The following is a 15,000-nucleotide window of genomic DNA, read 5'->3' as shown; positions in this document are numbered from 1 at the left end:
GCAGAGGGGTGTGTGTGTGTGTGTGTGTGTGTGTGTGTGTGTGTGTGTGTGTGTGTGTGAGGGAGATGTAGAGGGTAAGGGAAGAATGACAAATGTATGTCAATGAGTTGATGGTGTTTGCTTGACACAAGGTTAACTTGAATTTCCCCTGGGGATCAATAAAGTATCTATCTATCTATCTATCTATTAGCAAGATCCAGTTACTGGTTACTGTGGCGTGTCATTGCAGAGGTCTATTGCCATTATCTGTAATGGTTTTAACAGCCTTTAGACGTTTAGATGCCATAAATGATCTGTACTAATTAACCAACTTGAACAAAAACATTCGTAAAACTAATCTATACCATGTATTATAGACTAAGATATGACTGGCCACTGACGGGCGTGGTGGCTAAACTAATGATGGAACATGGCTACTGCTATAACATGCTCAGGACATGTTTATGACCTGGTTATGTTACTCATGCAGAGAGGGTTGAAGGGAAGAGTTAGCCCAGTTACTTGGCCTAGATGATATATTATACATGTCATTGGCCACTGGTTCCTCGTGGATTTTCCTCGTTTCCCCCAACCTGATCACGCTTGTTTTCCACATATGACCTACATTTTATGATAAATTATAGATCCTATGGAGCTCTGTGCCATTTACGGGCCTCTCTGAATTCACACCTTATACCTTCACCTAACAGTAGCTCACTTTTTACCACAGTAGAAAAACATTATGGTACAGTATATTCTAGAAGTGTTTTACTGAGAAATGTCCACTTTGATATAGTGTTGAATGTTACATAATTATGTTGAATGTAATATCAGTGTACATTAGTAGTACATTAGTACATGACATTACGGTACAGTATGTTAGTTTGTATATGCAACAGAGGTCGTAATTCGTCCGCCGCTCACAGCCCTCGAACCCTCCACCTTAACACACACCAGCATGGGTTGTCGAACACTCTAACCTCTGAGCTAAAAGCCCAGGCTTCCAACTCAGCGGTTAGAAGCGTTCTTAAGGTAAGGGGTGTGAGGATTTACACGGGCAACTAGCATGCTAGCTCAGTTCCCCTCCGTTACATATATACTGTATGTTTATGGGATGTTTATCCTCATGTGTCCTCAGATGTATCCGGAACCTAGAGAGGGTGAGCAGCCATGTTTGCCCCTCGGCTCCTTCCTCACCTGCTCTTCGGACAACACAGTCCGCCAGTGGAACACAGACACCCACAACGCCAGTCTCAGCCGCAACCTCATCAGCAACGTGAGTGACGACAGGCCCGACAGCCTGATCATCCGCTGACCAGTGTCGGGCTCATCCTGTGTGTGCTGAAGGAGGTGGCCGTGGTCTGTCGATCTGCACTAAGAGGCTGCATGTGGTAGTTCTTAGTACTGGACAATCTACATCTAATAGGACTATATTAGTTGAAACAGAAGTAAAAGGATAGAGGGAACCATCTCTTGGTTCCTCTTGGAGGTCAAGAGCATAGTTGTGGTCAGAAATAAAGCATTTGTCAGAGCTAGTCTGTTCACTCTGCTGCCCGCTGTCAGGAACCAGACTAGACTGAGGGAGAGAGCCGTAATTTAGGGATCTGCATTCACTGAAAGTATTAAGTATTTATATAGTGCATTTTTCATGCACAAAGTGCTCTAAAAGGAGGGGGTCGGTCTTTATCCAAGAGAGTGCATCTCAGATGGGACTTTTTGTATTCTTTCCAGCAAATTTTGAGTCTGGAGGTCAAAAGGAAAAACACTGCTTCTTCTTCTTCTTCTTCTTCTTCTTCTGTCATATGACCGAGAGAGAGCTATTGATTTTTCTTTTCCCAAGCAAAACAGCACCAGGGAAGGTGACTTTCCAAAAAAAACAAAAAACAGATTCGCTTTTTAGGCATTTCTCACCCAATCAATAATCCGTCAATAGACTCAGAGTTTGCTACATGGACATTGACATGCCTTCCCTTGAAGTGTTTCAGCCTGCTCACCATATGGATTACACAGACACCAATCTGACCTCAAAGCTTTTAGCTTTGACTCTTTGCCTCTCTCTGGTCCATCTGACCTGTAAAAGACTGATGATGTAGTCCTTCTCTCTGACCCCTGGTCCCTCGCTCTCCTCTTGGTCTCACAGCACACCTAATTCAGCTGAAGTGGGAAACCATAGCAACACAGATATCATTACTTTCCTTCCATAGAGCTGTGCTTGTTACACCGAAACTTGAAAATGCGACAGAAAAAGTGGAACCAGTTTTGATCATTTCTGACTGGTCTGATGTGATGCATCTATAAGCCATCAAAACTAAATTGTATTTGTAAAATGTTGAATTATGGTTGCCTTTGGATGTCATGGTTGCCATGTCCTCATGCAGGACATTTATTTTTGCGGTGCATGTGAACCAATAATCATCCTAAAGCTGCCATTTGCGCGTGTTTTCGTCCAGGACCTGCAGAAGGTCATCTACATGGACAACAGCACGTCGGCGCTGCTGGACCCCGACTGCACCGTGAGCAGCAGCAGCACGGAGAAAGCCGACCCGCAGACGTCCGAGAACCGCACGGGCATCAGGACTATGTGTGTCAGCCCCGACGGACAGCACCTGGCCTCTGGGGACCGCAACGGCACCTTGAGGTATAATGGCAACCGGCCACATGGGGGAACCCCAAAAAAAAATAAAAATGATGACTACAACAACGGTTCCTCTTAGTTCCACATCATGCCATGGTGCCTCTGCATGAGAGTGATTCCTGTTAATAGCTCTCCAGAGGGCTGGTGTGTGTGTGTGTGTGTGTGTGTGTGTGTGTGTGTGTGTGTGTGTGTGTGTGTGTGTGTGTGTGTGTGTGTGTGTGTGTGTGTGTGTGAGTGAGTATGTTTGTGAGGTGTTAAGCATAAAACAGGAGTCTCAGCGTGTTTTAATATGTGCTTTATGCTCCAGTGGTGTGTGCAGATTACTGCAAGGTCACTTAGTTCCATTTCAAGTGTCTTTATGAAGTGTTTTTGATTTAACACAGCAGGTCACACTGTGGGTGTGTGGGTGTGTGCGCGTGCGTGCAAGGGGCTATATGTGTTTTTAGAGAACAAATAGCTCTGTCTTTGTCTTAGCATTTGGATATATATATATATATGTATGTATGTATATGTGTGTGTGTGTGCACCCCTAAATAGTTGTGTGTATGTTGTTTTTGCAGGATCCATGAGCTTGAGTGTATGGAGGAGATCATGAATGTTCAGGCCCACGACTCTGAGATCCTGTGCCTGGAGTATTCCAAACCAGAAACAGGTCAGTGGCCTCATGTGTAAAGTACAATGTGTGTGTGTGTGTGTGATTTGTATTTAGTCACTTGGCAGGCATTATTATTAGAAGCGGTTGTATGGTGAACGTGAGCCAGTGACCTTTGCGGAGAACAAATAAGTGTAAAAGAATTTGTGTCGGTTATTTTGGTCAGAAAGGGTTATGTGTGTGTGTGTGTGTGTGTGTGTGTGTGTGTGTGTGTGTGTTTCTATCTGTGTGTGCATACCCTCAGTATGTCAGCGTGCTGTGTGTGTGTAAGTGGGTGTGTGTACAGTAAGTAGGCCTATCTTCCCTGAGGAGCTCTAGTTTAAATATGGACGCCCTTTGCTCAGCAACCAAGTTAATTTAGGTCTGATACCAGACAGATGCTCACCAAGTGGCTGCCCATTGCTCTTCGCTTGCTTGTCGTTTATTTCTCTCTTTCTCTCTCTCTCTCTCCTCCCCCTCTCTCTCTTTCCTCTACTGTCTTTCTGCTGGTCACACATTCTCTGTTTGATCCGTACACAATCACAGACATTTTCACACTCTGTCACTCTTAGCCTTCATTTGGCCCCTCACTGTCATAACCACTCAGTCAACCTCTCTCTCTCTCTTTCTCTCTCTCTCTCTCTCAGATTCTGGTCCATGTGGTATTCTTAGTGGCAGCTGTAGTGAAGAGGCTGTGAAATGTAATTACATTTTACGCCTCCTCAAGAGTGCACTTTTACGCACTTTTACGCTTTTTTACACTGTACAATCTGTCCTGCTTTTCATAGCGCTACACCACACGACTGGTTAGCCTCTTTCTACAAAAACTAATTACGTTAAAGCACAATTTCAGTTGAAGAGAGGCACTCTTAAGAACATTATTGAGAGCAACTGAGACTGTGTTCTGGCTAAAGGCCATCACTCGCAAGCCTATCTATTCTCTGCACACAAGATTGCAGATATCATACTCACTCACAGAGACACACACACACACACACACACACACACACACCCCGTCACATGGGCACTCATGGACTTGGCTGACTCACATGCACACTCACACACACTTGTGCGTGAGCAAACACACACTCATATACACAGGCAGGCGAGGGAGTGCTTATCTGCCAAGCCATACATGTCATAAGTAGTAATGTTATTATCATAATATGTGTGGCTAATTCCCTCAGACTGCTGGCTCCATGCACTGGAGCAGAGAGGGGCAGGAGCCAAGAACAATGCGGGCCTCTGGCCCTCCTTATTAACTCCCACACATCTGCTCACATTAGCACCTTACCGCGCTAGCCACGACCACCCCGCTACACACCAACACCACCTTATCAAAACACCTCTCCGCCCCTTCACTGGGGTCCCAGATTTTTATTCTGGTGTGTGTGTGTCTGTGTGTGTGTGCGTGTGTGTGTGTGTGCGTGTGTGTGTGCGTGCGCATGCGCGTGTGTGTGTTGACTTTGAGCAGGGTTATGTAAGTGGCTGCCACATCTGTAGCTTCCAGTGTTGCGGCTGGCCATCAGCAAAGTTAACAGGGTTATCCGTGAAGCTCTATAAATACTCTGCTGAAGAGCCATCAGCATGTGGCCTGAGAGTGTGTGTGTGTGTGGAGCAGCTTTACCCTAGTCTACCCCTCTGTCTGAGAGTGTGTGTGTGTGGGGGTGTGTGTGGAGCAGCCATGCTTTATCCTTGTTTACCCCTCTGTCTGTGTCTGTGACTGTTTGTCTCTCTCTCTCTCTCTCTCTCTCTCTCTCTCTCTCTCTCTCTCTCTCTCTCTCTCTCTCTCTCTCTCTCTCACACGCTCTCTCCCTTTTTCTTTCTTCTCTCTCTCTCTGCCCTCTCTCTCACATGCTCTCTCCCTTTTGTCTCTCTCTCTCTCTTCTCTCTCTCTCTCTCTCTCTCTCTCTCTGTGATGGAGGGAAGGGGTATAGGTTATAATTAAGTCTCTCTGGAATGCCCTGTCGCTAATTGAATTCCACTCACTTCAAGAGGAATATCTAATTCCCAAGTGTCACAGCTGAACTGCTGGCATGGATAACGTGACTGCAGAATTAGATTTAGGGATTGTGACGTGTCTGTGTGTGTGTGTGCGTGCGTGTGCGTGTGTCCTAAGTCTGGGTCCAGTAGCGTGTGAATGTCTGTATGTGTCCTAAATCTGGGTGGAGTAACATGTTGGGATCCATCCATGGGTGTCCACCACAGGAAGTTGTGGTTTTGTCAGGAAGCACTCCGGATATGGCTCTGAACGAGTCATAATTGTGTGGTCTGACAGAGAAAACTAAGTGGACACACTCATGCTGCAGATATGTTTCATTTCTATGACTCACGCCAGCAATCACCTACTTTCTCTCAGTCTGTAGCAGACATTTGTTTTTCTCTGTGTATGTCAGCATGAATGTGCGTGTGTGTGTGTGTGTGCGTTTATTTGTGGTTTGTTTCAGCAGCCTGCTGAAACAAAAAACAGTGTGTCAGTGTGGTGGGCACAGGTGTTGACCAGGTCCTGTTGTGTGGAGGCCCTCTCCACAGGGCACAGGGACTACTCTGAGCAGATCTGCTACTAATGAGGCCCTTTCATGTGTGTGTGTGTGTGTGTGTGAGAGAGAGAGAGAGAGAGAGAGAGAGAGAGAGAGAGAGAGAGAATAAAAAAGTGTATATGAGAGAGGGAGAGAGTGTGTTTGTGTATGTGTGTCATGGCATGGGGGTGGGGGTGAGCAAGTGTCTTTGAGGGGAATGGGCTGAAAGGTGATTTATGAGGCTGGGGCTTGTGGTGAATGATGATGTGGGTGGGTACGGAGGAGACAGTGTGTGTGTGTGTGTGTGTGTGTGTGTGTGTGTGTGTGTGTGTGTGTGTGTGCGCGTGCGGTGGAAGCATAATGGTGTGTAAGCTGTTTTGGCAAGTTTGTGTAAGACTGACCTCCGTGGTCTGTGGGTGTGATTGTGTGCATATATGTGTTTGCTACAGATGTGTGTTGTGTATATGGTGCACTGATGTTCTCTGTGTGTGTGTGTATGGTGCACTGATGTTGTGTGTGTGTGTGTGTGTACGCATTACTGATGTATGTGTTTGCCCACTGCAGGTTTTAAGCTACTGGCCACAGCGAGTCGTGATCGCCTGATCCATGTCCTGGATGCCGAGCGTGAATATGGCCTGGTGCAGACACTGGACGAACACTCCTCATCCATCACCGCTGTGCGCTTCGCAGGTTGGACACGCACGCACACACACACACACACACACACACACACACACACACACACACACAAACACACACACACACAATCACATACTGTCTCACTCACCCATATTTATTTGTCCTACATCCCACCAGATCCTTCTTTGCCAGCGAGTTTCCCTGGCAACATACACATGCTTTACATAACAACTCTCTTCCTCACACTCTCTCTCAAACACACACACATACTGCCCCTCTCTCTCTCTCTCTCTCTCTCTCTCTTTTTCTCCTATTCACTCCTATTCCATGATACTGTTGCAATGTAAATATGTCCTGATAACCCACTCCAGTGTTGTGATAACATCATGTCTCCTTCTCTCCAGCGAACGATGGCAAGGTACGGATGATCAGCTGTGGCGCCGACAAGAGCATCTACTTCCGCACCGCTCAGAAGGTAGGAAGGACAAGTGCTGCCCCCCTCACACCCCCCTCATCAGACACATCAGTTCAACATCACTGGTTTTGTTTTTTTGCGAACGTTTGCAAACACTCGCAAACAGTCTGAGGAGGTAGTTCTTCGCGAACATACAGTGAAGCTGGACGTCAGCTTGACGAAGGCAACAATGCAATTACCTTTGCAATGAAATGTTGACACCGAATCGTTGAAATTGAACTGTTCGGAGAAAACACAACAAACGTTTGCAAATGTTTGCCGAATTTGAACGCACCTCTGATTTTCTTTGTTTTTTTTTTTTTGCGGCATTTCTGAGTATTTGTTTTCTCTCCAGGATTAGGGCCTGGGAATGCCTCCTGGCTGTTTCTCTGTGTACTGCCAGATTAGCTCATTAGCAGAGTGCTGGAGTTTGAACATGTTGTTCTTCATTAAGCCACTGAGAGGTTTCCCTGGGCCTCTGTGGTGCAGGGCCAGACTCGGACGGCTCGTCGAAGAATCATACTGGGCTTCATGCAGGGTCGGAAGTCAGAGGGCTGTTGGTTTAGGCCTGACCCCTAAAATGTGCTTAAAGTCTGAGGTTGTTAAAGATACTGACATGGGCTGGCCCATACATTTGGCTTGACCATAAATCCTGTACTACAGACATACGCAGGCACACACACATAACACACTCTCTCACACACACTCACAACCAAAACACTATACATCACACACACATTCTATTCCCCTCTGTCAATGTGTTATTTTTTTATACAATTCCAGTCACCCAGTGTCTCTCTCTTTCTCACTCATTCACACACACACACACACACACACACACACACACACACACACACACACACATTTCACCAAACCTCATTCACTAGCATTTTAAACTCTCCCCAAAACTATAACAACAAACAAACACTGTTGAGCTCCATTGCAAAAGCCCGTGGGAAATCCAGCAGGGATTTAGCCGAGGCTCCCCCTGCTTACGGTGCTCTCCAGTCGGGCTACCTGACTTCTCAGTGTGCCTCCTCTCCGCTAAGCCCTGGTTTTAGCAGCTGAACGCCAAAACAGCCCATTACAAAATAGATTACCCTGCTATGCCTAACCTTGTGTATTGTAGGAATCAGCAGTTTGGCCTTGTTAATAAGGGCTAGGCTGGTATTAGGGGGGGAAATATGTTTGCATAGATTTCATAGAGGGCAGGGCAGAACTGATCCTTGGTTGGATCGATACAGCGTGATGAAAAGTTAACCCCCTTGAAACGCGCCTCTCCAAAAAGTGCTGAAAGATAGGTTTTCATTTTTCATCGTACGATGCAACGGTCCAGATGTTGCTGACCTGCTCAGTTTCCAGTCTGCTCCGGTCCTTAGGCAAGCGTGTTATTATCATTCCGAGGCTTCTTCTGGTGCCTTGAGAACCGCACTGTCTTGGGCTCCCAGTCTGTAGCTTGTGTGTGTGTGTGTGTGTGTGTGTGTGTGTGTGTGTGTGTGTGTGTGTGAGAGAGATGCTAGTCTACATGTGTATAATCCATACGTAATCTCCAGCATGAGATCTGTTCGAATTGAAGATTAATGAGTTGGAGAACAGGATAGTGGACCGGTTATGTAATAATTGGATATGGCACTTTGGGTCATCGTTCTGTTTTTGTTTTAGTAATTAAAGGCACAGAAAGCTCTCTGACTCTGTGTGTGTGTGTGTGTGATACCCATATTTGCATGAAACGTTTCCACACTCTTGCCTAATACCCCATTATCTATATTTGAAGAGTGTGTGTGTGATCCTTTCAATGTTTCAACAATTGACATTCACTGGCAGCCCTTCTATATTGACCCATTAAATAGTCTGGAACTAGAATGGACTCAAGATATGCTGTTTGAGTTCATTGAACAGCTCATAGCCAGTTATTGAAATATTCCTGATAAGAAGATTCTAGGGGTAAGACACTGGGCTTGGTAATAATACTATTGTGGTCTGGTCTTTTCTTTTTCTACAGACCGATGAAGGGACAGTGTTTACGCGAACCCATCACATCGTGAGGAAAACTACGCTCTATGACATGGACATCGATCCCACCCACAAATACGCTGCCATCGGCTGCCAGGACCGCAGTATAAGGTGAGCTCCTTGTTTACTCCCACTGTTTTGATTGGATTGTTTGTTTGTTTGTTTGTTTAATCTGATTGTATATTTGCATGTGTGGTGGCGGTCTGTGGTAGACAGTTGATTATTTGATTGATTTGGTTTGTTTGTTTGGGGGGGGGGTGGCGGGGGGGGGGTCTGTATATGTGAAATTGTTGCATGGTTGGGTTTGTTTGGCTGTGTTGCACTAAAATCTGTCCCCAAACTGACTGTGTCTGGATTCAGTGTTATCTGGGATGTGCGAGTGTCTTGTTCTGTCTGTGTAGGGGAATGCCTGCCTGTCCATGTGCTTACCCCTTGTGCCGGCTGTGTCATCCCTTGTGCCGGCTGTTTGTCTGTCTGCATGAGAATTAGAATTAGACACGTGTGTGTGTGTGTGTATGTGGGTGTGGGTGTGTGTGTGTTTGTGTTTGTAGAAGTAGCTTAGTGTTCAGGTGATGTAGATGCAAGGGTGAGATTACTGCTCTGTTTGGATAATCCTAAGGCCCACGACATGCTGTGGCCCATGTGTGTGTGTGTTGAGTGTGTGTATTTGTTTACTTTTGTTTACTTACCATTGAACTCCGTGGCAAAAAACGTTGACAGGAACCCCATTCCTAGGAAGCATACTCACAGCCTAAACACGTTCCTGTGGAACTCCTTTGTCCTCTAAACCCTTCAGACTTCAAACCTGCGCACTCAGAAATCTCACCACTTTGTAACGATGACTCAGCTCTCCGTGAAGGTTGTCCTCTTCTCTTTTTCTCCTCCTCTTCAAAAAAAAATCACCTTTTTCTTGACACCAGCTGTCCTTCACTGCTTTGTCTGCACATGTGTAGCAACAAAGGACTCAGAGGGAGCCGAATCATCCCTACAGGGTGCACTGAGTCAATGTGCCTTTAACTGAACAAGGCCATTTGAATAGTTTCAGTAAGGGCAAGGGGCCATTTCTTCTGCTCTGAAAGGGCCAGACAGACTCTGTTTTGTGCCTTATATAAGCTCCTGGAGAGGCTGAATGGTCGATCGCTCCCACAGTCTCTGCCAGTTCCTCTCAGGCACACACAGCGGTGCCCACTCTCGCTCAGTGGTTGGGCATCGACCAGGCAAAGCAAAAAGTGGCCTGTGCTACAGTGACCCCTAGTGGACAAGTGCTCTTGTTGCTTTTTTATGCAGCTTTGTTTGAGGGCTTTCTTCTCTCTTTACTGTAAACACAACCTCTCTCTTTTTTAAAGGGACACCAGGCAAGCCTGATGCTTTTTCTCTACGAAACTCCCCCTTCACTCGGTCTGAAGCTCTTTTCCTTTTCTTTGCATCTTCCGTCAAGGGTTTTCGCTGCTTTTTCGCCAGCTCTGCCATTATACACACGTTTGCAACAATCGCTAGCGTTTAGTTAGCCTGCCTCTGTGCTGTGGATGCAGGATGTAATTGATTCTGCTTCGGTCGGCGGGTAGGATACACTGAACTTGCAAGCGGGATATTCTTCCTACAGGCAGTAGGGGCGGGCGAGAGAGTCTTCATTCGCCCTGTAATGAGTCATTTAACCATATACCGATTTACGAAGATGAGTAATTAACACGAAAACGTTGCCTGGTGTCCCTTTAAACAGTGTAAACACAGTCAGGGCTTGTCTGTTCTGCATCGATTGCCACATTTTATTCATAACCAACCCTGATTTTCCTTCCTGTAAACTTTCTATTAACGACTTGTATAAATGACCTACTATAAACGTTCTGCCCCTGTAGAATCTTTAACATCAGCAACGGCAAACAGAAGAAGCTGTATAAAGGCTCCCAAGGAGAAGATGGGACTCTTCTTAAGGTAGTTATTCGGCTTGTTTTTCAGTGACTTTACCATGAGACAGGGCTGACTCATGTATGTGTACAGAGGGTTCAGCTGGGTGCAGGTCGACTTTAGCTTGAGTCACTCACCAGAAATGCTCAGTTTTCAAGTTCATGCATGTTAAAAGCTAAATTTATACCTCTGAGTACATTGTGATGAATATAGGCCACTGCGTCCGAATGTTGACCTAAAGTTGTGCATACATTCTCTGTCAGCTTATGTGCAGTAATGTTTTGTATCTTCATGTTCGGCTGTACTATGATTGAAATATTTTTAGACAGATTCATTAAAATGACCAGAAACCCAGAATACGAACTTAACTGACTGACCATTCTCTCTCTGTGCTGTGCCAAAGGTCCAGACAGAGTAAGAACTTAACTGACTGACCATTCTCTCTCTGTGCTGTGCCATAGGTCCAGACAGAGTAAGAACTTAACTGACTGACCATTCTCTCTCTGTGCTGTGCCATAGGTCCAGACAGAGTAAGAACTTAACTGACTGACCATTCTCTCTCTGTGCTGTGCCATAGGTCCAGACAGAGTAAGAACTTAACTGACTGACCATTCTCTCTCTGTGCTGTGCCATAAGTCCAGACAGAGTAAGAACTTAACTGACTGACCATTCTCTCTCTGTGCTGTGCCATAGGTCCAGACAGAGTAAGAACTTAACTGACTGACCATTCTCTCTCTGTGCTGTGCCATAAGTCCAGACAGAGTAAGAACTTAACTGACTGACCATTCTCTCTCTGTGCTGTGCCATAGGTCCAAACAGACCCATCAGGCTTGTACGTGGCCACCAGCTGCTCTGACAAGAACATCAGCATCTTTGACTTCTACACCGGGGAGTGTGTGGCCACCATGTTTGGACACTCCGGTAATAAGGGAATAGCCACATATGTATATCAATAGACATGCTTTACCACTGAATTGAGTGATTCAAACATCATATGGAAAGTATTGTTCTTCGCCTTATTCATTTGCTGTCATTGTTGTTTCTTTTAGAAATTGTGACTGGGATGAAGTTCACTAATGACTGTAAACACCTTATTACAGTCTCTGGAGACAGGTATGGCACTTCACTTTCAATGGGTGTCAAACTATTTGAGTGTGTAGCAGAAAACCCTTAGTGTAGCTTGCTGCAATACATTTATACTTTGAGTGCTAATAGCTTATCAACACTCTTAAAATAGGTTTACATTATCTTTACCATTAAAAGATATTTTGCCCTTACCATGCAGGATATTGTAAATATTGGCTTTAAATGTCATGATTCTGTACATTTGTGTGTGTGTGTGTGTGTGTGTGTGTGTTTGTCTAGTTGTATCTTTGTGTGGCGCCTGAGCCCTGAGTTGACCATCAATATGAGACAGCGCCTCTCTGAGCTTAAGAACAGCAACAAACCGGTTCAGAAGACGCCTCCACACAAACCCATCCCTCTCAGGTACTGAGCGCGCGCACACACACACACACGCACGCACGCACGCATGCACACACACGCACACGCACGCACGCATGCACACACACGCACACACACACAGAAACTGAACAATTCAGAAGCAAATGCATATTGCAATGCTTTCTCTTGCCGTTTATACCCAGCACACGGAGGGAAGTACATAGTGCTCCTGCCATCGCCACCATGTCCTCTGACAGTGACAAGGAGGTGGAGGAGGAGGAGGGTATCGAGGAGGAAGATGAGGAGGAGCTGGCCTACCCACTCACCTCCTCTGGTAGCAGCACTGGTGAGGACGGTAACCACAGCAACCTTACACACAAGTTATATAACAAGAGCTTCAGTTGTGTTTTTTTTTTTTTGCATGTATACTACACGTGTGTGTGTGTGTGTGTGTGTGTGTGTGTGTGTGTGTGTGTGTGTGTGTGTACCTGGAGCATTTGATAAAAGTTGTGAAGTGTGTTACTATACCTTTGTACAAGTTCTCCTGCATCAGGCACATTTGATTAAGCCCAGGAATGTGTTTAAGGAGAAACAAATGTTGTTTACCTCTCACAGGTCCTGCGGAGACTACAGTGGCCCTTTGTTTGGGGTGTCTAACTTTGGACACTGTCTTTGTTATTGTTTGTTGTGTACTAGGTTCCTCTGAGGAAAGGCACAACTCTCTCAATTCCTACGTCAGGGATGGCAAAAAGGTGCGTGCAAGAACAAGATCATGTGATATCACACCAGCACCAAGATGTCGTCCTCAGCTGCACACTCTTCTCTCACCTCACACTCCTAGTGTTTATCCTCACTCATTTTGTGACACACCAGTTACTTTCTGTCACACATCATTTACTGTGTCAATATGTGTGTGTGTACGCACGTATGTTTATTGAATGCTTTCTGTGTGTGTGTGTGTGTGTGTGTGTGTGTGTGTGTCTGTGTGTGTCTGTGTGTGTGTGTGTGTGTGTGTGTGTGTGTGTGTGCTAATGTAACCTGACAGGAGGGTAGTCGGCGGAGCGAGACGAGCGGTGTGTCGTCTGACGGCTCGGGGTCGGGCTCTGGGCCGCGTCCCCGCCGGCGCTGGTCCAGGCGCATCGGCAACATGGAGCTGATGGTCAAGTCCATGCTGGACCTGCGGCAGCTGGAGTCCTTCGCCATGCCGCCCTCCCCCATCAAGACCCCCATCCATGAGAGACACACAGAGGAACAGCTGGGCAGCACCATCAGCCTGCAGACCATCCACGCCTGGGTGAGAGAGAGGAGGAGCAGTACATGCCTTACTTCTGCTCATCAATCAATCAATCAATCAATCAATCAATCAGTGCTTTTACCAAAGCATTCAAGGCTTTTTACAGTAAAAATTATTCATAGGCAACATGTCCTGAAAGTAAAAGGCTTTTAAGGAAATGGCTTTTTAAAGTGTTACTACTCTCCCTTAGATGCTTTTTACTAATGGCTTTGTGTTCTCACTTAAAAGCTTTGCTAAAAGCTGTTTACTCTTCTTTGTCAGATTATATTGAATTTGAGAGATCTTCAGAGACTAAAGCCCACCACACACGGCTGGCGATGCGACAGTAAAACGCAACGGTGGAATTCTGTTAATCGCTTTACTACACATACTACTAACGACGCGATCACCCACCGATTCAGTAGAGATACACTGACCAGACAGCTGTTTTCTATTCTATGACGTATCAAAATTGGCCGTCATTCCACTTGCCGTATGCGTTGCTCCATTCACTTCAATAGATTCTATTAAAATGTTTTCAATAAATCGCCACTGCGTTGCCGGCCGTGTGTGTAGGCCTTGAAACGAGTAAAGTGAGTGAGTGCTGAAACAAGACTAAGATGCGTTGTGCTGATCTTGTGGTGCTTGTTGCTGTCCCTCAGGGGGAGGACACGGAGGAGAGGCAGAACCTCCACCCTCGTCCTCAGTACATCAGGCTGGCCTCGGAGACGTCCGACATCGAGCCCGTCGTGCTCTACCCAGAAGGCTGTGATGACCGGGTCAGCTTGGCTGGCAGGTGAGAGCAAAGACCACAACATGTACATTACAGCACCACTGTCCAGTAAACCTGCCAATCCATCAGTCTGTGTGTAGTCGTCACAGACTCTCTAGAAGAGCTCTTGCACTCTTAACAGTGTTTCTCAGTCTGTATCTCTCTACAGTTTAGCAAGTATAAGTACAGTATAAGTATATATACTCTTTTGATCCCGTGAGGGAAATTTGGTCTCTGCATTTATCCCAGTCCGAGAATTAGTGAAACACACTCAGCACACAGTGAACACATAGTGAGGTGAAGCACACACTAATCCCGACGCAGTGAGCTGCCTGCTACAGCGGCGCTCGGGGAGCAGTGAGGAGTTGGGTGCCTTGCTCAAGGGCACTTCAGCCGTTCCTACTGGTCGGGGTTCAAACCGGCAACCCTCCGGTTACAACTCCGAAGCGCTAACCAGTAGGCCAGGGCTGCCAAGTGATGCCTCTAGTCCGATTGTGGTCAAATTGTTCTGTATCTGTGTCTGTATCTATCTGTGTATGTTTCTAACACCATTAGATTGTGTGATGTTGTCTGTCAAAGCTTTCAGTATGTCACAGCATGTGTGTTTTGTGTTTGTATTGGTTAGTGAGTATCAGGTGAAGGAGACCATTGGGGTTCTGGGGAGAAGTGTGAGGGGGGTCCACTGTCATGACAAGCACAGCCCTGACAGCGCCTGCTCAGTGGACTACTCCAGCAGA

The 15,000-nt window shown here is 46.1% G+C and overlaps 1 protein-coding gene across 5 annotated transcripts in view; it reads left to right on the top strand.

The window, feature by feature from the left end:
• Positions 1 to 15,000, top strand: part of mapkbp1 (mitogen-activated protein kinase binding protein 1) — a 52,810-nt gene that overhangs the window by 30,227 nt on the left and 7,583 nt on the right. For 4 of the 5 annotated variants that reach the window (XM_042071930.1, XM_042071927.1, XM_042071929.1 and 1 more), the window contains 15 exons: positions 1,118 to 1,255; positions 2,430 to 2,617; positions 3,175 to 3,266; positions 6,329 to 6,454; positions 6,808 to 6,878; positions 8,860 to 8,981; positions 10,727 to 10,802; positions 11,585 to 11,696; positions 11,825 to 11,888; positions 12,141 to 12,263; positions 12,422 to 12,573; positions 12,915 to 12,970; positions 13,264 to 13,512; positions 14,154 to 14,287; positions 14,889 to 15,000. The exon at positions 14,889 to 15,000 is cut by the window's right edge and continues 28 nt beyond it. In XM_042071930.1, the coding sequence (XP_041927864.1) occupies positions 1,118 to 1,255; positions 2,430 to 2,617; positions 3,175 to 3,266; positions 6,329 to 6,454; positions 6,808 to 6,878; positions 8,860 to 8,981; positions 10,727 to 10,802; positions 11,585 to 11,696; positions 11,825 to 11,888; positions 12,141 to 12,263; positions 12,422 to 12,573; positions 12,915 to 12,970; positions 13,264 to 13,512; positions 14,154 to 14,287; positions 14,889 to 15,000 (1,815 nt within the window). The remainder of the gene's footprint in view (positions 1 to 1,117; positions 1,256 to 2,429; positions 2,618 to 3,174; positions 3,267 to 6,328; positions 6,455 to 6,807; positions 6,879 to 8,859; positions 8,982 to 10,726; positions 10,803 to 11,584; positions 11,697 to 11,824; positions 11,889 to 12,140; positions 12,264 to 12,421; positions 12,574 to 12,914; positions 12,971 to 13,263; positions 13,513 to 14,153; positions 14,288 to 14,888) is intronic. The other variant, XM_042071928.1, reaches the window with a different exon arrangement.

This window comes from Alosa sapidissima, chromosome 19 (genome assembly GCF_018492685.1).
Source record: "Alosa sapidissima isolate fAloSap1 chromosome 19, fAloSap1.pri, whole genome shotgun sequence".
Taxonomy (NCBI): Eukaryota; Metazoa; Chordata; class Actinopteri; order Clupeiformes; family Clupeidae; genus Alosa; species Alosa sapidissima.
The sequence above is the reverse complement of the archived record's forward strand: the minus strand, read 5'-3'. Positions and strand labels throughout refer to the sequence as shown.